A 22,548-nucleotide genomic window follows, 5' to 3' on the forward strand; every position below is an offset into this window, starting at 1 on the left:
GGTGAAGCCGCATGCAACACTGAGTCATTTTAATGAACCGTGTACAAAGAAAATCAGCATAACGGTATTCCACATTCCCCAACCAATTCCTTATCGGTGGTATCTCATAAAACATTTCCCCTATTAAACAGATATTAAAAGCAGTGAATACTTTTCATTGCAAAGGCTTTTTGTCAATGTTTGCTCAATGTTCCTCTTGCACCTTCCAAGGAGTTACTAAACCTATCATACCGGTCAGCAGAAATTATACTTAGAAATTTTATCAAGGCATTCTGGAATAGACCTAGGAATGGAAACTAACCTGGTTAATGGGCGAGCATGTATTTTAAAGTGTCATTGATATAGGCCATTGTCCCAGAATAATACTCCAAAAAGCACTTGCAAAAAAATGTTGCTGCAATGTGAATTCTGTCCAACTGTGAGACATCACAGTGGCAGATTCTGTTATCATGACTCCATTATGGAATTTACAAGACCGATTAGAAAGCTGCTTGAAGTCTGATGCCGTGTGAAACCCTGGTGCTGCGCAGGGAGGAATGGAGCACAGGGGCCCCAGGGAACGCCCGCTGGAGACCTGCCCACCTGTGGTGGTGTCACCAACACCCACTAGCCTGGAGGAGGGCAAAGACTCAAAGGGACAATTCAGAGACAGCTGTCTCAGTCATTAACAGCTGGCAATGGTGTCATCTGCAGCAAATAAGAAAGAAACAGAATTGATGTCATCAGCACCTCTCTCTGCGTTCTGGCGCATCCCAAGGTAGAGCAGAAGCCTCATCCAGAACTGTTCAATGAAAGTGCTCTGTGCCTTTCTTGGAGAAGATGGTGTAAAAAGTATAAGAGGGAACAAAGTAGCATTCCCTCAAAGTTTTGTCCTAAGAGAAGGGAATACTAATCAGTTATGTAAAAGCAGCAATTATGTGGACAGAACCACCTTTTTCATCTTAAAAATAAGAACTAAGTCTAGGGCAGGGAGCCAAAGACACACAAAGTGAAGCATACAAGATTCAACATCTCCTCATAAATTACATAACTGACAATTCAGAGAAATGTTTTTCTAACATCGGTATGTTCTTCCAACACAGTCCTTAACCTGTTGGCTTTTTTTTTTTTTTTTTTAAGATTTCCCCCATGATTTTAGGCATTCAGTTTTAATGCATAAAGAAACCCCTAAACCAGAGAGCATGAGCCTTTTCTTTCTAAAATTCTGTGCTGTTTCTGAAGAATTTCTCCCACTGCTTCTAAGTCAGGTATCTCCACCATAAATATATATCTTACCCTTCTCCTCACTAAGCCAGGAAATCCATCTTCTAACTCTGAATTAATTTTCAGGTCTCTCTCACAGATACTACAAAGATAGGCCGTGTTGGTCCCTATACAGTCATCTTTGGAGATCTGGAGAAAAACCATGGCAAAGATGAGTTCATTCACTTGCCGTTCCAAATCTTGTCTGAAAAACAATCACCACGTTCACAGTCTTTGTTGAAGTGTAACAGAAGGTTTTCAGTGTGGGCTCCTAAAGGGACAGATAACACATCCCGATACGCAAGGGCTTTGGCCTCTAAAATGAACTTTCTTCTCTACTGCAAAGCCCCCATGGATGTTTCGGGAAAAACTTTTCTTGAGAGTTGACAGTTTTAGAAATGAAGGAGAGTTGATAATCAGTTCGGTTGCGATGGTAAAGTTGAGAAATCAGCCTACACCCACCTGCCATTGGGAGAGGAGACAAATTTTTCTACAGAAAGATAAGCACATCAGTTTAATCACGTTTTCCCCTTTTTATTCATTTCCGATATTAACAAACTAAGTGCAGATAAACACATTCTACTTCACAGGACAGTAAGGGTTCTACATAGAAATAAGCACTGGCTTGAAGCAGTTTTGCTAATTCCAGTCCTACAATAACTTATTTTCTTCAAATGTCAAGTCTTCACAGTTTGAGCGTTGCAGGATCAATTGTTCCTGATGTAAAGAATATTGTGGTCCATACTTTAAACCAGCTTGTAAGAACGAGAGGTAAGTCAGCAAACTTTTGGTGCCACATGCATTTTGGGTAGGGCAACTTTATCTCAAGTCCCAAAGACTGGCACTGGAAACTAGGGGACAAAGTTTGCCGATAGGAATGACTGGAACTGCCACTGATATATTTTTTCCCCCTACTCTTTGGGGAATTCTTCATATAGATTCACAGAGATGAATTTTGCAATACTTGCATTCTGTCAGCTGGTCCCTGTCACCCCCTGGGGTGTGATGGAAACACAAAACAACTGGCTGGTGCTTCATAGAGGAGCTTTTCAGAGCAAATCAGGCAGGATAAGACCAGGAGGTTTTGGTTCAACACAGTTGATCCAGAAGTTGGCACAGCTGGCGTGATACTGGTGCCCTCCATATGCCAGCTTGAAATTGTCTGTTTCTGAGTTGAATGCCTGCCATGGACAAACAGAAGTGTGGGGCAAGTCAGCCTTCTGCACAGAAGTGCTCATCAGGAACCAACACGTCCCCCCTCCAGAGTCTGAGGCCAAAATGGCACACACACAGAAGCGGAGCAGGTGGCTAAAGGAATTCAAGTGAGAAAGTTTCTTGCTGCTAATTAGAGGTATAAAATCTTTACCATTAAACCCAGTTTAATTCAGCAAGAGAAGATCAAATCCTTTATTGAAAAGATAGAGGCTAATGGGGGTGGGGTTGTTTTCATTATACTGAAGGAAGCCCTCCCCCAAGAGAGTATAACATGTAATCTCTTAAATGGCTTTTATTCATGAAAATTTCTGTGGCCAATTACAGTCACATCATTAAAGAAAAACATTAGAAAGAAACAGATAAAAACCCTGAAGGACTAATGCCAGTGGAAGCTGATAACTAACTTGACACAATTTAAAAAGCTCAAACGGGTATAGGGTTTGTAAAAAAAAGAAAAGAACATTAAACCCGTAAGAATTGGCTCCAGACGAGTAATCCTTATAGGTAAGTTACAGGGAGCCAGGGAAGAGTGGTCCAGACCTCAGTCACTTCCAGGGGTTAGTTCCCTAAAGCACTACAAATAAAACAAAACTCTGAAATTGAAATGTGTTTTTTGTCTGCTAACGGCCAAATCCTGAAGCAGCCCAGCTCTTTGCTCTCATTCTGTGTGTCACTAAACAACCTGCAGCCTTCCAGGGACCAGAAGGTGCTCATTGTGTGACCTGTTCCTTGTACAGAGAAATCACCGCCAACACCAGAAGCCAATTATGGGACACAAGCATGCAAACAAGACAGAGGTGGCTCCGCACAGACACATCAGTGGATTAAATCAAACATGGGAAGAAAAATGACTTGGCAAAGGATTCATGATTGGAACAGTTCAGGACGGCAGTGGAATCATCCGACTTGCCTTCCACACTCAAAATTAAGATGGATACGCTAAGACAATGTGTAACTGGTTCATACTTTTTTAGGATGTTCTTCTGCAGGCTTCTCTTCTTTCTGAAATAACGTTGAAACCATAAGATGAACAAAATTCCTAGCACCTGGCTTCTTGCCTCCAAACAAATCCTAACAAGTTGCTCCCTTTCTCTGGGCCCTCCACCCCCCACCCCAGGACACAGCTTGTGGCAGGCACAAGGCATGCTCATTGGAAATGGGAGAAGAGCACAGGGTCCCTCAACAGCGTCCCCACTGCCCTTCTGGAAGAACTACCAGCTTCTACGGTCAGCTCTCTGGGCTTTATAAAATCCCACCTCTGGTCACAGACCTTGCAGTGAAGTGGGCGAGCTGAGGCAGCCACCTAGGTCATGTCAGAGAAGCACTCTGCCACCTGCAGGGTGCAGGCAAGTGACTTACCCGGCTCCTGGAGTCCACGTTTAAGAGGCACACTCCACAAGCAAGCTCCTGAGCGTTTTTAATCCCAGGGCGCAGCATACAGGAGGAAAAATCCAGCGAATTCTCATCTGGCTGTGAGGATGACAAGACAAGTGGGTGAGAACCCAGCAATTCCACATGCTATTTGCTCCACTCCCTAGTCACTCATCCCCAGTGGATCCAGCAGCAAATTAAGTACATTCTCTTGTGCTGCCAATACAGTCATTCAGCTTCTGAAGCATTAATGCTCTAAGTGCTAGGGATGTAGGCTTGAGCAAGAAACAGTCCCCGTTTTCTGAGAACTCAGAGTCTAGTGTAGGAGTTGCAGGGGTATCGGGCAACGCAGGGTCACGAGAGCCAAACTAGGAGGCAGTACAAAGTGCCAGAGCACCTGGAAGGGGCACTTACCCCAACTAAGGGGCAAGAAGCCTAAAGTTAGAGAATACTTCTTGGAATTTAAGAACCTCTTGGTGAAATTCTGATGTGAATAAGTCAGGTAAAGGGATAGAGTAGGATGAAATGGGGAAGAAATAATATTCTGTGGAGAACAAGCAGTACAAAGACTTTTAGGCAGGAGACCAGAAGTGGGAAGGCGTCTAGAGGGTGAGAGCCCAGCTACGAGACAGGAGGTGAAGGATGAGGCTGCAGCGCAGAAGACTCTGAAAGGAACAGAAGGGGTTGAGACTTTATCCCAGAAGCCATGAAGGCTTCTAACAGGAGTATGGCAGGATCTGGTTTGTATCAGCGACAGATCCCTCTGGTTGCAGTGGAGGCAACGAACTGGGGCTGGCAATCCTCATGGCATGGGCCTTGTTAGAAGACTGTTGCACAGACCCAGGAGAGAGATACTGAGGGTCAGAACTAAGGCAGCAACAGCAGGGAATGGAGAGAAATGAACACATGCAAGAAAGACAAAGGCAGCAGCATCAAAGAGCTGGATGACCTGCTTGAGTGCGAGGAAGGGAGAGGCTTGGGCAACTGAGAAGACTCACCATAAAGTGGTACAGGAGAGGAGGACTGGGTTTGGGAATGGAGTGAGCTTGAGGAGATGAGTTCATTTTGGGACAACTGGGACAGCTAAGCTCAGTTGTTACGTAAGGGGCCAGTTGGATACATAGGCCCAGTGCTTAAGATTCAGAGATCTGGAAGTCATCAGACAGATAGTAAACAATAAGAACTAGTAAGTCAAGCACTAACTTGTGCTAAGCACTATGCTAAGTATTTTTCATGCAGTAACTAATTCATTCCTTACAATAAACCGATGAAATATGGACAGTATAGCACAGTGGTTAAAAAGGCAGGTACCAACGTCAGAAAGTCCAGTTGTTTTAAAGTTAAACACACATCTACTCTATGAGTCTGCAAGTCTACTCTTACATCTTACGTAACAGAAATGGAAACATATGTGCACAAAAAGTCTTATACAGGTCCCAGAAAGAGTGGAAGAAAAATGGGGAACAAAACTCAAAATCATAAGAAAGACCAGGCTTACTGGTCTGATAAAGACTGGTGGAACCCCCAAAACTATGGCCCTTTGATACCCTTCAAGCCAGGAACTAAACTCAAGCCCGTGGTTCAACTTTCAGTGAAATGAAGGGCCTATAAAGTGTATAATACTAGGAAGGTATGCACTTATTACAACAATCAACCACACAAGCTCAAAAGGGCAGCATTTGCCCAGGGACCAAGCTCAGAAGGCAGGAAGGGACAGGAAGAAGGACAAGGGAAATGGCAAATACAGGGAGGAAGTGGGAAAAGGGTTGTGATGTTGTGGGGATCGCAAAACAAAACAAATTTTTTTTTTAATTCAAACTGAAAACAATTTATTTAGGTTTTCTTTTCTGAACCTTGGCCCCCTGCGACTTCCTTGTTGTAGTTGGGTTCTTTTTTTTTTTTTTTAATTTTATTTTGATTTGGGTGAAGATTTACAGAGTAAATTCACTTTTCATACAGCAGTTCACATATACTTTGTCTCATGTCATTGACCAAAATTTACAATGCAACAGCTCCCCTCCCACTTCCTCTCCATAGTTACCTCTTCCCAGTGTCCATCCCTCCATACTCCTCTGCGCCCTGAGCTGTCTCCCTGTGCATAAGCAGCCCTTCCTTCTCCCATGATTGTTCTCTCCAGGGCGTGTGTCTACTTGACGTAAATCAAAACAAATGTTGTGTGTCACAAAACAAAATGTGTGTGGATTGTTGAATGGAAAACCAGTATGTTCTGTAACTTTCACGCAGATCACAACTGGGGAAAAAAAAATAAGTCAATACAATTATATAATCTCCCCAGTGTTGGAGGGATTTGTTAATACTTAAATACCTCCCAGCTACCCTTGCCCATTTACCATCCTTCTAGGGAACACCAATTGTTTTTTTTTTTCCAAAAAATGCTCATAGCAGCTTTATTTATGTTAGCCAAAACTGGACACAGCACAGCTGTCCATTAACAGGAAAACAGATAAACAAACCATGATATATTCATACAGTGGAATGTTGTTGTTGTTGTTGTTATTTGCCGTCGAGTCAGCCCAGACTCATAGAATGTTAGGCAGCAATAAAAAGGACTAACTATTGATATATATAACAACACAGATGAATTTAAAGCACATTATACTGAGTAAAAAAGGCAAATACAAGAATACGTAATACTATATAATTTCATTTCTAGAAAGATCTGGAACAGGCAAACGTATGATGATGGAAAGCATTATCAGTGTTTGCATTGGGGCAGAGGGCTGACTGGGAAGGGACACAGGGGACTCTCGGGGGTGATAAAAATAATCCATATAATGATAGGAGCATGGGTAATAGTGAAACAATAACAAAGACATATGCTTGATGGACGCTCTAGGGGAGAATCTGTTTTCTTGCCTTCTCTAGAGACTCCTTCCATTTCTTGGCTGTGGTCCCACCATCTTCCATCTTCAAAACCAGAGCATAAACATCTTACAATCTCTCGCTTGCTTTCTGCTTCTGTCATCAAATCACCTTTTCTCATGCGTAGTCTTCTGACTCCCTTTTATAAGGATCCCTGTGATTACAACGGGCCCACCCAGATACTCCATCTCAATCTCCTTCACTTAATCGCATCTGCAGAGTCCCATTACAATGTAAGGTTACGTATCCACAGGTTTCAGTGAGAAGGATGTGGACAACTTTGGGGATCACTGTTCTGCATGTAAGTGTTGTACACTTACCCTTCTGTCAACTGACGACAGCCATGCAGAACCGTGGTGAAGATTATGTCCCTAAAAACACTGCAAATTGGCAAGATGGCAAAAACAGTATCATTATTAAAAAAAAATAACCTGTTCTCCTGATACGCCGCCATAGCAATAAGAAATAAGTACTCTGAAATTCACCATTCATTTCAAGTTGAAAGGTGGAACGAGAGAAGTTGTATTATACTGAGGATAATACTGGAATCAAAGAGCTGTGTGATTTGCAATTGACTAGAGATCAGCAGACTAACAGTCCTTTCTCCTTTCTTAGATTTTTCTATGACAAAAATAGATTCATTTTGTTTTTCAAGATAGATTTTTTTCCTTCGTTCTAAACCTAGTGAGCTTCAATCCACATCCACACAATAAAATCCTGAGATAATAATTCATGCAGGGAGCTAACGTTGAGGGTGCATCACATCTCACCAACATAGACGATCCTCCCCTCCTGAGAAAGGAAAAGTTCCTTCAGTCTGTGCCCAGAGGAGACATTCTTCTACTAGAAGAGGGAGTCTAGATGCTGTTTGGTGCTGTCTGTTCAGTTACAACTCACGGCGATCTTAAGCACAACAGAACAAAACACTGCCTGGCCCGGGGCCATCCACGAAACTGCTGCTATGTCTGACCCACTGTGGCAGCCTCTCCGTCACTTCACCTCGCTGAGGATCTTCCCTTTTTCGCTGATCCTTTACTTTACCAAGATGATGTCCTTCTCCAGGGATTGGTCCCTCCTGATAACATGACCAAAATACGTGAGATGACATCTTGCCATGCTCGCTTCCAAAGAGCATTCTGGCTGTACTTCCGGCAATCCATGAGGTAAGGGTAAAGAGAATATTCTTTGCCAATGCCACAACTCAAAGGCATCAACTCTCTTTGGTCTTCTTTGTTCACTCCAGCTCTCACATGTATATGAGGAGACTGAAAATACCCTGGCTTGGGTCAGGCACACCTTAGTCCTCAAAGTGAATCTCTGCCCTTCAACATTTGAAAGAGGCTTTTTGCAGCAGATTTGCCAAATGCAGTATGTTGTTTGATTTCTTGGCTGCTGAGCACTGATTGTGAGCATTGATTGTGGATCCAAGTAAAATGAAATCCTTGACAATGTCAATCTTTTCTTCATTTATCATGATGTTCCTTATTAATCCAGTTGTGAGGATTTCTGTTTTTTTTTAAGTTGAAGGAGCTCGGGTGGTGCGGTGGTTAAGGCATTCGGCTGCCAATCAAGGAAAGGGTCTGTGGTTTGAACCCACGAGCCACTCCATGGGAGAAAGATGAGGCAGTCTGCTTCTGTGGCAATTTATAGTATTGGAAACTCTATGAGGCAGTTCCACTCTGTCTACAGGTCGCTATGAGTGGGAACTGACTTGATGGCAGCGGATTTTACACTGGCGTGTAATCCATACTAACGGGACATAACTGAGAAAACAGTTCCCTCAGTCTGTGCTCTGAGGGGATATTCTTCCACCACAAGAGGGAGTCTTAGTCCAGGGATAAAGTGAGTATTAAAGGCAAAGTGTGATAGGAAACTCTGCCAGTATAACTTCCAGCTTAAATAAATGTTTGAAACCAAACCAGACCAGTTGCCATGGAGTCAGTTCCAACTCATGGTGACCCCACATGCATCAGAATAGAATCGTGTTCAGTTTGGAGTTTAAGACCGCGGACTCGGCTTTCCTCGGCCCGGCTTTGCTGCTCCCATGCAGCACTACAGTCTGGGGCTTTGCACTGGAGAAAAGCAAGGCAGGTGCCTCTTGATGTGAATCATTTTACCGAGTCTGCCTGGGAAGAAAGAAGGCTTTTTTTTTTCAGCAACTTGGAAGCTGGAAATAACACAAGAGGAAGAAGAATGGATTTTGAAACGATGTGGATTCAAACCCCAGAACTGTCAGGTTCAGGTAAATTTTATCTTCTCTGAACCCTAATTTCTTCACCCAATAAAATGGAGATTATACTACTGACCTCACTGGATTGTTATCAAGATTAAATGAGAATGAATGCAAAGCCTACAGCACAATGCCAAGCAGGTCTTAGGTACAAAAGAGAAGGGAACTATTGTTATTAGTGTTGTTGGAATCAAAGAGTGAGAGAGGCAATGTGGTATGAAGAAACACATCTGCCTAAAACCAGGTAATAGTGTAAAGGTCTGAGAGCTTCCTACACAACCTCCATCATGCCTCTCTAGCAATAATCCCCACGTTCTGAGCCTCCAATCCAAGTACCTAGAGTCTAGGTGTAATTGTGTTACAACTCAATTGAATTTCACAGATGTTGGTTTGTCTGTTATTTACATTATAACTATATTCTCCTCAGTTCTGGTAGAGTACAAACTTCTTCATGGCCAATCATGCCTTATACTGCTTCTGTTGACTGTATTCTACTCTTCATGCAATGGGCAATTCAAGGAAGTTTTACAGACTGAGGACCTACCAGCTATCAAGAGACACTAACATGGTTATAATGTAGTAAAGCATTGGAGTTTATCTGCATCAGCAGCGCAGAAAATGTCAGCTGTCAGGCTAACCTGGAGAAAAAAGCAATTATAACCAGAAGAGCATGAGTAACTACAAGAACACATACGCAGTGGTTCCTGTACAATTTGCAGTACATAGCTGTGTTGTCAAGTTGCATACTAACTCATCTCTATACCCTTCCCTAGTGTCTACAAAAAATGTCAAGGAAAATCACTGACTAGCAGCTAAACATGAATGCCAGAAACATATTCGTAATGGGAGCGTAAGGGAGAGGGCACAAGTGCCTGGCCACTCTGTCTGCTTACTCTGCATTTCGCCAGACTAAAAGATTTAGAGCTACTCAAGGTGCACATGGCAACACTCACCAGATCAGACGGACTAGGAAACCCAAAAGGCTTTCTTCCCAGTAACAACCAGAGTCTAGGACTTCCTTAAAAAGCCTGGGCAAAATGAATCCTTCGTCGGAAAAAATGAGAACAGGAATTGCCTCTGAGTCGGGTGGGTGATGACTACCAAGGAGCATGAGAGAACTTTCTGGAATGAGGAAAACATTCTGTATCTTGATAGGGGTGTAGGTTATACAGGGGTATGCATTTGTCAAAACTCACTGAATTAAAAAAGCTCATTACATAATACAAGATTTTTACATTTCACTGTATATATTTTTTAACTAAAAAGAATAACTAAAAAAAAGCCCGAAGGGGCAACCAGTGGGTGACAGGCCAGCCCTTCTTTTGAGCAGCTGTAGCATCATGGGGCCTTGGAGCTGGGAGAGGAGCCACCTTCAGAGGTAAGCACACAACACAACTCAGGCCAGGACTCCTTTGTCGCAAATTGAAAAGTACTTGGTTTTTTACCATACGGTTTCTTCAAAGAGCTCAAGGCAAGGGAGATATGCTTTGAAATCTCAGCCATCTTTTCTCCAGCTTTCAGAGTGCTAATTACAATGAGAACTGATTGTCACCAAAACACAGAACCTTACAATCTTTTTTATTATTATTTTTTTAATTGTTATTTGGGTGAAAGTTTACAGAGCAAATTAATTCATTCTCCACACAGCAGCTCATACACATTTTGTTTCATGACATTCACTGCAGTCCCCACAATGTAACAGCTCCTCCCACTTCCTCCCTGCAGTTACCTCTTCCTTGTGTCCTTCTTTCCTGTGCATTCCCGCCCCCTGAGCTATCTCCCTGCGCAGATACTGCCCTTATAGAACCTTACAATCGTAGTGGGGAAGAGGCTTTTAAGCTACTCTATAGTTCTGGGGTATAAATAGGGGAAAAAAGGTACAGAAAAGAACTTGATCGATTACAGGCAGTCCCCGGGTTAAAAGAGATCTGTTCCTAAGTGTATCTTTAAGTGTAATTGATAGGTAAATTGGAACATGTACATACGGTTCTCATTTAGTCTCACTTTACTGAAAGAAATGATTTAAAACAATTTTCAATGATTTCAAAACTGCATATGCACCACGTGAGCATGATTGTGATGAAGAATTTGCTGTGAGCAAGGATTGGTTCCATTTGTGCAAAATCAAACCAAACTCACTGCCATCAAGGTGATTCGACTCATAGCGATCCCTCCCTTGGGTTTCTGAGGCAGTATCTCTACAGATGTAGATTGCCCGATGTTACTTCTGAGGAGTGGCAGGTGGGTCTGAACACTGAAGGGCAAGCAGAAGTAGCCCGGGGACTGATATCGCGTGCTGCCAAGGACTCTCCTCCGGCTTCACCTCAATGACCCTAATGCTAAACACTCCGACCCCACGCCCAAGAAAAAGATTTTGTCCATCTTGGATTTTATCTACCCAACTTCACCCACTTCAAGGAGGCAAGAGAGCGTAGCAGTTGAAAAAGGAACCACTTGCAACTAACTTGCTTCTTTTTATGAGTTTATATTTAGACTTGTTGCCTTAGGAAGCCTTCCCAGAAGTAGAATTAGTAAATCAACTGCTCTGAACTTTGTAAATGCTTCCATTAGTTCATTTAACCTTTACTGGGTGTTTATGGAGCAGCAAGCCCTGTGTTCAGATCAAGAACTAAAAGAGGAACAAAATGTGGCTTTGGTCCCTGCCTTCAAGGGGTTCACAGTAAAGAGGCAGCACGTGCCACACTCCTTTCCCATAGAGCGGTACCAATTTCTATTTCATCCTTAATGTATAGTCCACATTTTACCATATCAACACTGTTACGATGCGAACAAACAAAGCAAACAAAAATCTGGCCCATCAGTAGATAAAAATTGAAATCTTGTTTTAGTTTGAATTAATGTCTACTTGATTAGTTGTACCTCCTCTTTTATGAATTACTACTTCATGTTCTTGCTCACATTTTACTGAAATGTTGCTTTATTTCTTACTGATTTTTATGCTTTCTTTATAGAGCAAAGACATGAGCCCACTGTCAGTACACATTGCCATGCCTTTTCCTAGTTTGTTACTTAAATCTATTTTTTTCCATATTTAGAATGGCTTTCATTAAAATGTACTTTAGAGTTACGCCATTTTGCCTATTATCAAGAGATGTTATAAGAAACTGCTCAATGACCTGTTCATTCAGTTACTGAAAGGAGACATATATACACACACATACATATAATTATTTTTTAATTGTGATTTGCGTGAAAGTTTACAAAGCAAATTCATTTTCCATACAACAATTCATTCACATTTTGTTTCATGACATCGTCTGCAATCCCTATAATGTAACCACTTTCTTCCTACTTCCTCCCTGTGGTTATCTCTTCCCTGTGATTAGTTCTTATTTTTTGATGCGTACCTATAAGATGTTTCTATCATGTCTCAAAGTAAAAGTATTAAGAAGAAAAAAACAACAACATACACACACAATGAAAAGTCCCACCAAACATGGTGGGAACAAATTATTAGTGCTCTAATATTAAAGAAATAAGGGACATAGTCTCACTTTCAAGGAGTTGACAAGCTAGTGGGCAAGAGACAAGGACACCCAGAATGACCAAGTACATTAAGTGCTCTGATGAAGAAATGCGCTACGGACAAACACGGGAAAGACATCTAACTCAGACTGTAGGTAGGGGGGCTCGGGATGGTTTCTGGGGAATAGGATGCTGAGTCCCTGAGGCAAGACAGCCTAACAGGTGGAGAGAGGCCGAGGCGGTCCAAGTGACAGAAACAATCTCAGAGCTTGAGCTAAGGAGTTCAAACCTGAGCCGGAAGACCATGGCGAGCTCACTGAGGTTTTGAAATGGGATTTAAATGATATGATCAAATCTGCATTTGAGAAAGAACAGTCTGGTCGTGGTGTGCGGAACAGAGCGACAGGGGATGAGGAATGGACCCAGGAGCCCCGGCCAGGAGGTCAGAAGTTCAGAAGGGCTGAGGGCCTGGGTCATTTAGCACATTTTTGAACATACAGTTTCCAGCTCACTATATTTTCTAAATTGTTAATATGTAGGAAAGCTATGAATATTTGCCAAACTCAATAAATTTAAGTCCTTGAATTCAGATATTTAGAAGTTTTTCATATTATCAAATAAACATAATTTAGTCTCTTTTCAAATATTTTAGTCTCTTCAAATATTTATATTTCATTTCTTACTGTATTGGCCAGAACAATATTGTTTAAAAATAATTACACAAACTATATGATTTTAGGCTATAAATTGAAAAGCGGCCCAAGGAAACAAAACAGAAAATTATTTAAGCTCTTTAAGAACTTCATATTACAAGCCAGAAGCCACATAACAATGGTGAAAGGATCTGCTATTTCAGACATGATGTTGGGATAGCTGGGTATCCACCTGCTCTCAGTCCATAGCAATATGAATTGCTTCCTACCACATGGCTGCTATCCCGTTCAGATGGGCCACACAATTACATGTAAAAGAAAAAAAAAAAAAGAGAGAGAGAGGAAAATGGAATAGCATATTTATTCCAGCTGTAGAAGGAAGATAAATTTCTGACTATTATGGAAATAAAGGATATCATAAGAGACAAACAGGATAGGCACAAGTATGTAAAAATAAAATAGCCTTGCCCAATCAAATGTAAAAAGGGACAGTAATAGAAGAGGGAATAAAATAACTGATAAAAGCTTACTACCCAATATAGATTAAAAAATTATTACTACCTGCTATATATTAATATATATATATATATGAAGTCAATAGCCATATCCCTCTTAATAAATGATCAAAAGAGATGAATAATTTTTATGTAACAGAAAAAGAAATAGTAAATTATCACTTGGAACTCTGCACAGCCTTTCCAGAAAAGAAGGAAATGTAAATTACAAACAACTTTAAGGAATCATATACTTGTTTCATTAAGAAATTTACAAAAAAAAAGCTAGAACGTGGTATAAAACCAAACCAAACTCACTGCCATTGAGTCGATTCTGACTCATAGTGATCCCCTTTGTGTTTCTGAGGTGGTAAATCCTTACAGAGGTGGATTGCCCTGTCTTGCTTCCGTGGAGTGGCTGGTGGGTTTGAACCACCAACCTTCTGGTTAGCAGTCAAATGTCTTAGGCACTACGCCACCAGAGCTCCTTAGAACACAGTATAGAGAAATGTTTATTTATATCTTATGGTATCACTGTCAGCTGGTCCAGGCTGTCTGGTAAACCATCTAATAAATGGAACAAGAGCTGTTATGCATGCATGCATGTACATGTGCACACACATGCACACACGCTGACATTCTAAGCCCACTTTGAGGGACATATCCCAAAAAGAGGAAACAGCCATTTTTTTAAAGATATTCAGAGAAGAACTATTCCAAACAGGAAATAATGAAAAGAACCCAAGAGCTTAATAAAAGTAAAGAGGTTAAGCACACTACAGGATAGCAACAAGATGCAGCATACAGCTTTTAAAACCACACAGAGGATGTAAATAACTGAAAGTTAAAAGGCAGGAACACAAAGCCATGCTTTACAAACATGTATATATGTATGTGAATTAACAAGGATAAAGAAAAAGTGAATGCTTTCCTATACTCCCAGCTTATTTAGGTCCAACTGCTTTGGGGCTACCCAGAAGCCAACTTAACACTGCTCAACTGACTGCACAAACGTCATCTTCCTCTTTTAACATAACATAAGCCAGTAGACACCTTCAGACTCCAGGAAGTATCATCATAGGAATGTATGTCCCATTTTATAACTCAGGTTTCTGGAAAGAAAAGCAACTGCTGAACTGTCCAATGGGCTTACCGTGAGTGTGGCCAGTGACATGAAGCCGATCAGGTTATTCCACACTTTATCAATGTCCTTCAGCAGCTGCTGGAGTTTCTCACTGCACACCGCAGTAGCCTTTATCCCCAGCTCCACACGTTTGGTCACCCTGTACACCTCAACGACACCTGACAGAGTAAGAGGATAGAGTTAGGTACTGAAAGTGCAAAGAATGAGATAAGCAAGACAACAAGGCTGCATTTTTAGTTGCTGGTATCTGTGCTGGAATTAAAAAGCCTGTGTGGACAGAACTGACCTTACTATTCCTTGGCACCAACCCACCCCTCAGCACTGCTGTTTAGCTGACTGGTGAAGCAGAGAGTCCGGAGCTGCGCTGCACTAAGCCCACAACTGCCAAGTCGATTCTGACTCACAGCAACCCTAGAGGACAGAGTAGAATGGTTTCTAAGGCTGTAAATCTTTATGGGAGCAGACTGCCACATCTTTCTGCTGCAGAGCCGCTGGTGGTTTCAAATCACCAACTTTCTGGTTAGTGGTAGAGCACTTTAACCACTGTGCCACTAGGATTCCATGGAGGCATATTACTTGGGTTCAAATCCCAGCTCTGCCACTTATTAGCTATGTGTCCTTGGGCAAGCTACTTAAACCTTCAGTGCCTCAGTTTTCTCATCTATAAAACTGGGCTAGTAATAGTAATTCCTCAAAAGGTTACTGAGAAGATTAAATGAGTTAATACACACAAATGGCTTAGAATGGTGCCAGAGAACAGCAAGCCTTGTGTAAGTATTAGCTTTTTCTCCCTCCCACCCCTGACTTCTTACAAGCTGATCTGTTTGAATTTGGGAAATCCCATTAACCTGGCTGAAAACGAGAATATTGAAAGTTCAAAAGAAATCTAAATGTCAGCATCATCATAGTAATTAAGAAATATTTCATCCTCTGGAATTTCCAATGAGTTATAAATTAGTGGCTTCAAGTACCTTTATACAGGACATGGGGTGCAGACTGGCTCTTATCCTGTGATCTCTGAATTGTGACTCAACTTTTCAAGCTAGGATGATAGAGGCCAATACCACCACATTCTAAAGAAAGCCACCAGGCACACCCCTACCTCTCCAACCCCCTGCCCAGCCTTTAAAAAGAAGGCTGGTGGAATTATAGGGGTCTTCAGTTGCTATTATGTATGTCATCAGCCATGTATAGCACTGACTTTTTCTTCTTCCTTCCCAGGGGAAGGGTAGGGGCTTTTGCGCACCGTACGCCAAGTGGGAGCTTCTAACCAAATCTCACACAAAGACTAGGAAAGCTACCAGAAGGGAAGACCGGGTTCCCCATTTTTTTAATGGATTTCTGCTTATGCAGTACAGTTGGGCTTGTCTGAGCAGTCAAAGAGGAACTAGAGTGAGGTGGCAGAGTAAAGGAGAATATTGAGACTTAAACTTATTCAAGCATTCAGCAAGTATTTTTGAATGCCTACTATGTGCTAGGTACCACTCTTGGTGTTGAGGACACAGCAGTGAAGAAAACAGACCAAAATCTCTGCTTCCTTGGATCTTCACTCCAGTGGAGGGAGAGAGACTACAAACCAGAAGGAATAGTAAAATACAAGTAAAAGTAAGGACTAAGGAAAAAACTAAGCAGGGAAGGGGACAAGAAGTATCAAGGGGTGGGGAGAGGAGATACAGTTTTGAGAAAGGGAAGGCTAGGGAAGGCCTCACCAGGAACGTAATATCCAAGTAAAAATCTTAAAAAAGATTAGGGCTCAGCACACAAGGCCACAGTCAAACCCAAGCTTGAGGAGGGCTGGGATACTGAATTGAACAGAGACTGAGATTTTAAATTGGATTGGGATGTTGGATAGCAGAAGGTGGCCAAGGAGCGAGGGAACCTGTGATATTATTAACAGGTAGAAAGAAAGAATCCACAGAGCACGGTAAGGCAGTTACTGGAGACAAAATAATTTCATTTTTATGTCTCACCTACTTCAGTCTCTTTGATAAACTAGTAACACAGATGTAATTTTATATTGTTGCTATTATGTGTATAACAAGGACTAGGAAACTTACCCATAGAGACCTTAAGTCAAATAGTTGTTGTTACTGCCTGTGACTTAAATATCTGATCTACAAATTCAGATGCCACTAAGCGAGGCCATCTGTGGCTTCAGCAATCTACTGTAAGGGGAAATTGGAAAGAATGCAAAGTACCATGATTCGAAGTAAGTAAAATATAAAAGAACATACATACCTAATAAATATTCCATGCCTTGAGCTGACTGAATTACTTCTGTGCAAACAGAACTACTACTGATCCCATTTAAGGTATCATTTGCCTTCTTTATGACCTATAACGAATGAAATCACATCGCCTTATATAATTGAGAAAAGTCATTGCAAATCAATTTACTATTAGTAGAAAATCTACCAAAAAGTCAAGAAGCGTGTAAAAGCATGAGTAACTGACATATGTATATGACTACGCTGAAACAAATCTGTGCATTTAATTTTAACCTTGGAAAAAACCTCTCTTTCTCTGGAAGATAGAAGACAGAGATTCCCTAGCTTAAATTTTATTTTAACTTAGGCAGAGTTAATGATGTCATTTTTGGTTATTTCATAAACACAGCGACAGCTGGGTCAGAGCCTGCTATTACATATGTGAGAGAAGCCCTCATTTAAGATGTGTGGCTTTTCACAGTTTGAGGTGGCACCTTAAGGCCCTCACGGTAAGGCTCTCCTCAAGTTGCTCCATCCATTCAGCTGAACCAAGGAGAAGATAAAATGGCATCAGGAGCACTTGCATAGCTGTGAACACCACAAAAGTGACATACTCACATCTAGGGCACTCCCCAGGCATCTCTGCCATTCATATGCATATCTCTCATTCTCCTGCGAATTTGGGGAAAAAAAACCAAACAACTGGTTAAACAGCATGCCTGAAATCCTCTATTTATGACTTCTGTCAATTCAAAGACCACTGAAGACTCTGCATTTATTAAAGTTGTTTTAGCTTGACCCCAGTTTATCTCTCTGAACTACTATTTTAAATTACTAATAAATACAACTTCAGAACACACGACCTGTAAATCCGAGGGAAATGTTTTATGGCACTTTCCCTCTCTAAACGTTGCCTCACTTCTTCCAGAACAGTGTAAACCTTTCTTCAAAGGAACTCACCATGTAGGTGTCTAGCACAAGAGTCAACATCAAATCACTGGCTTTCTGCTCCACAGTAATGATGCCGTGTGCGTGCACACACATGTGACAAAGAATGGGGGAAGGGGGAGAGTTACCGGTGTCGGCTACAGGAGGAAGCCAGGCTGGGACTAAGATGAAGTAAATGCAAATAGAAGATCTAGAACAAGTTCTCACTTTCCAGGTTTTAACACTCACTAAGATGGTAAAATCTAAATGCTCTGAAAGAATTCCCCAAACACTTCTCTCCCCAGAAAGTCCCATGAAAAGTTTCAGGTTTAGGGTCAAGAACTACTTTCAGTAGCTGCCACACCCGGGAAGTATTTTCATCTAAGACTAATGTCATCACTCTCTCACTTTACACATCTTTATGCCTGGCGTCATGTCACCACTGTCCTTCGTTTCCCATGTGAAAGCTGAAGGTCTTTTTCTGCGGCCTTCCATGCCGTTGATCTGGCTCCTGTAGAAGGCCGTCCTACTCACCTCCACCTCTCCTGTCAGATCTTTGTACTTGTCACGGATGACAGGCAGAGCCGGCTTCTCACTCAGAGTGTTGGAACGGTCCCGGAAAGGCTGTTCCAACGCTGGAGAAGGGGAGGGGCGGCTTATTTCTTTATCACCAAGGCTCAAACTCCTCTTGTGAGATCCTGGAAGTGGAAGGTTTGTGTTACTCAGCTTAGTTCAAGCAGAGGCTCTTCCCTACTAACGTGACTCTTCTTCAGGTGTCTATGTCTGTCACAAGGCACTCAGACACACAATCCTCATTCACTCTGCCTGGGAAGCTACACACTGGATCCTTTCATCCTTTTCTCTTGCTTGGCTTCCCTGCCTTTAATTTTCTCTATTGCTCTACTCTGATCTACCAGGATCCTTCCTTATTTCTAAGTGCAGAATCACTGGAGTCTGGAGGACAAAAACAACTTTCCATATCAATGTATAAAACTTGTGTTGCTTTTCCAGTCATTAGTTTGAATCTGTACTGAGCTCCTAAATACTCTTTCAATCTAATTGTGATCAACGATTCCTTCAGTCAGGATGGGTTTAAAGCAGAAGAGGCAAACTCAAATGGTACAGAGACCAGGCAAATAAAGGAAATGACTGAAGTAGGTCAATTGAAGATAAGGGAGTGGGAGGAATTGTGGCAAATTAGGGAGAGTTTGCCCCATCTAAAGAAGGCATTTTTACACAGCCCCACAAGTCAAGAGGGGAGAATGTAGGCCTAGTATTGACAAATATGATGACTTTTCAAATAAAGCTAGACATTCAGATTATGAAATCTCTTAGGATTTTTAAATAATGACAATTGCTTCAAACTTAAAAACAACAACAACAAAAATAAGCCCGGCAGTAATAAGACTTACATACAGGGCGATGCACCCACCTACTCCACAGAGATACACCCCTTGGAGCAATCGGCCATGGGGACCAGAGGGGCAGCATTCACATGGAGGAAAAGCTGGACAGACGGGTGCGTAACTAAGAAGGGCACAGGGATGCGGGAGTCACTAGGAAGGGAGAGTGGGTTAGGGCTGGGGATGGTAATTGGGGAGTGAAACCAAATGTACACAAACTATTGAATGTAAAACAAAATCTGCTCTGTAAATTTGTACCTAAAGCACGCCAAAAAAATTTTTTTAATAAATAAAAGTAGTATTTAATATTTGGTAAAGAAAGTACATTTTAAATCTGAAAAATACTGAGTTTAGAGCCTAAAATTATACTTAAATAACTTAGGACAAATTGTATTAATATTAAGTAATATTAATATTATACATATATGATATTAAATAGCAACATATTGCCTGAAAATATTCACCAGGATTAAAGAGAATCAAGCTCCTTAATAACTCAAAGTAACTGAATAAACTCACATTGGCACACTGTACTTACATTTTAATTACACTATGAGAAGCTTTTAAAATTTATTATTCATAGAGCACTAAAAGTTAGGAGCATTTTTTTATCAAATAAAATGTAATTCTGGAGAATTATATACATATTACACCTAGATATATCTTATTTACCTAAACAAAAAAAGAATTTTTTTAAACTTTAAAAAAAAAAACAACTTCTGTGTGGGGCAATCAAAACAGGCTGAACTGAGACCCACATGGCAGTCTCTGGATTGCAAGAACCAGTCCACAGTAGCAACAAGAGCAGAGCTAACTCGTCCATACCAGGACCAAGTCCATTCCTCTCTCTAAATATAATCTAATGAATAACAGACTATGTTCTATGCTTGTTTTTAGCCCACAAATAAGTATTGTGAGATAGTGATTTGACTTAAGTCTTAGGGTAATCTTTTTTATTTCTTCAATTGTGATTTGGGTGAAAGTTGACAGAGTAAATTCATTTTCCATACAACAATTCATTCACATTTTGTTTCCTGACATTGACTGCAATCCCCGTAACATAACAGCTCTCTTCCCACTTCTTCCCTGTGGTTATCTTTTCCCTGTGTCCTTCTTTCCTCTGCATTCCTGCCCTCTGAGCTGTCTCCCTGTGCAAATACTGCTCTTCTGGCCTCTAAAATTTTTATAGTTATCACTAATAGACCCTACTCTCAAAAGTTGCGAATTCTATTTCCTGTTAAACCAGGGACCAAACTTTCATTCTTGAGAAATAGCTCCTAACATCTGAGTGGAGGAAACCATGATAGCAAAATCTACATTGAAGCGACTCACCTTGAACTGAAAGGTCAAAGGTTGCCAGCTCACTTTTGATCATTTCTTCACTAGATTTCATTTTGCTTTGAGAATTGGCCAGTAAAAAGTCAAACTTGCTGATTTTGGGCTTTTCACTTTGAAACTCTCCAAAGTCATCTGAGCATTCTTTTGGGGTTTCGTGAGAAGCGCCACTAGAAGCTGGGCTTGGACATGGGGCCTCCTGGCTCCGTTCAGCAGAAGGCAGGTCCTGACTTGTGAAATCTTTATAGTTCCCGCTTTCACAGTCCTTCTGCTCACTAGTTTGAGGAATTCCATCTTTAAAATTGGCAAACGCTGGAAAGGTAGTCTCTGGGAGAGCATCTTCAGCGGCAAAGGTGGTTACCTTGGAGAGAGATGTCATGGTGATGCTTTCAGAACTGCCGAACGAAGTCTCTTGCTTTTGAAGCACTGAGGCTGCTGAGGAGGAGCCACTTCCTGCTGAGAGGACAAACGGAGAGAGTTTTCTGCCCTGAGAGGCATCATCCCTGTCTGACCAGTCATAGCTTGTAAGAGCGCTCACTGCAAAATTGCTACTGTAGGTCCCCAAAGCAGCATATTTTAAGTCCTCTATATCTGAAAGGGAAATGAGACCCCACAATTAGAGACAAGCCCATAATTTAGGCAAAATGCCCTAACCTCTGCAGAAGGAAAATGTCTAGCATATCTAATTGGTTTTATACTATGTGAGAGTTAACACGTAGAGCTTGTAGTTGGGCTATAAAATCTGATCTTAAAAAACCAACATTAGCCTTGTGTTGACATCTATATTTAGTCATGAAGAACCATTTTCTTTGGATATAAAAACTACTGGAAAAAAATCTGGCAATTCATCTACCAATGTATATACAGTTTGATAGATTAGTCATTTACTAACTTGTCTATTATATATTAAAATGTACTTACATATTCTCTGCCTAAAACATGGCTCCTTCCATCCTGTTAGAAAATGTTCCTTTAAAACATGTACATATAAAAAGATATGTACATGACAAATTCATTTAAAAATTATGATTTCTCCAAACTAAAGTGAAAATTAAAAAAAAATAAAGTAAAAATAATGTCTCCTAACTTTTACTCAATGATTAGAAATTTCTATCTCAGGCAAGGCCAAACATGAGTATTTAATCGAGCAATTACTTACCCAGTTGTTATTTTGGTCACTTTGGACATCATATTGCTGTGGCGGAGTGTGAGGAAAGAAAAATCAATCTAATCTACGTCAACCCCTAAGAATTAGAATCAAGGGTCTGGGTCCCATTGGGCTCCCGTTTGTCATTTGACTATGAGTCCTATCTGCCATTAATAAATAAATAAATAAAAACTCAACTCTGGGGCAAAAGACTCATTTTACAAAACATTCTTAATACGTATTTAAGTAATTCGAAGAGGCAGCACAGAACTGAGGAAGGAGTACAGGTTTTTTATTTAGACAGAACTGGGATCAGCTTCCAATTCTGAAACCCACCACCTGTGCACCAGTAGGCAAATTATTTATTATTTCTGAACCTCGCTTTGCTTCTCTGTAAAATGAAAAGACCATGTACTTGGAAGCACTGTGTTTTTACATGATTAAATGTGACTATGTGTAAAAGCTCAGAGCCTGGTGAGCAATACACAACGATTCTTTTGTTTGTTCAGCACAGTTGCCTTTGGTCTCAATTAGGCATTTAGTTGCTGCTTAGGGCCTAAAATGTAATTATTTCAAAGTAAAAGTGAAAAAGTAAACTCATCATTTTAGTGGTGTTACTGGGGAAGGAGTTTCTTGCCCAGTTTCAAGAAGCAGAGCTGCCGTGAATCAGCCTGGCTGGTGTGGAGAAGCTCCTTGCCAGTAGTACAGGCCACTCTGTCAGGCTGACATAGGTTTAGACTTTGACCCATGTTTAGTTTCATTTTAGACATTGTATACAAGGCAAGAAGAGCAATCACAAGACCTCCCTCTG

The 22,548-nt window shown here is 41.1% G+C and overlaps 1 protein-coding gene across 1 annotated transcript in view; it reads right to left on the minus strand.

The window, feature by feature from the left end:
• Positions 1–2,291: 2,291 nt before the first annotated feature.
• The window catches only part of SYNRG (synergin gamma), a 94,503-nt gene continuing 74,246 nt past the window's right edge, over positions 2,292–22,548 (minus strand). Inside the window, exons 16-23 of the mRNA XM_042781922.1 lie at positions 20,588–21,181; positions 18,387–18,550; positions 17,544–17,597; positions 16,957–17,053; positions 14,728–14,876; positions 3,817–3,927; positions 3,424–3,459; positions 2,292–2,423 (exon numbers count right to left, since the gene is read on the minus strand). Of these exons, the coding sequence (XP_042637856.1) occupies positions 2,292–2,423; positions 3,424–3,459; positions 3,817–3,927; positions 14,728–14,876; positions 16,957–17,053; positions 17,544–17,597; positions 18,387–18,550; positions 20,588–21,181 (1,337 nt within the window). The remainder of the gene's footprint in view (positions 2,424–3,423; positions 3,460–3,816; positions 3,928–14,727; positions 14,877–16,956; positions 17,054–17,543; positions 17,598–18,386; positions 18,551–20,587; positions 21,182–22,548) is intronic.

The sequence above is a fragment of the Orycteropus afer genome, unplaced genomic scaffold, assembly GCF_000298275.1.
Source record: "Orycteropus afer afer isolate SDZICR_OR568_19922 unplaced genomic scaffold, OryAfe1.0 scaffold00196, whole genome shotgun sequence".
Taxonomy (NCBI): Eukaryota; Metazoa; Chordata; class Mammalia; order Tubulidentata; family Orycteropodidae; genus Orycteropus; species Orycteropus afer.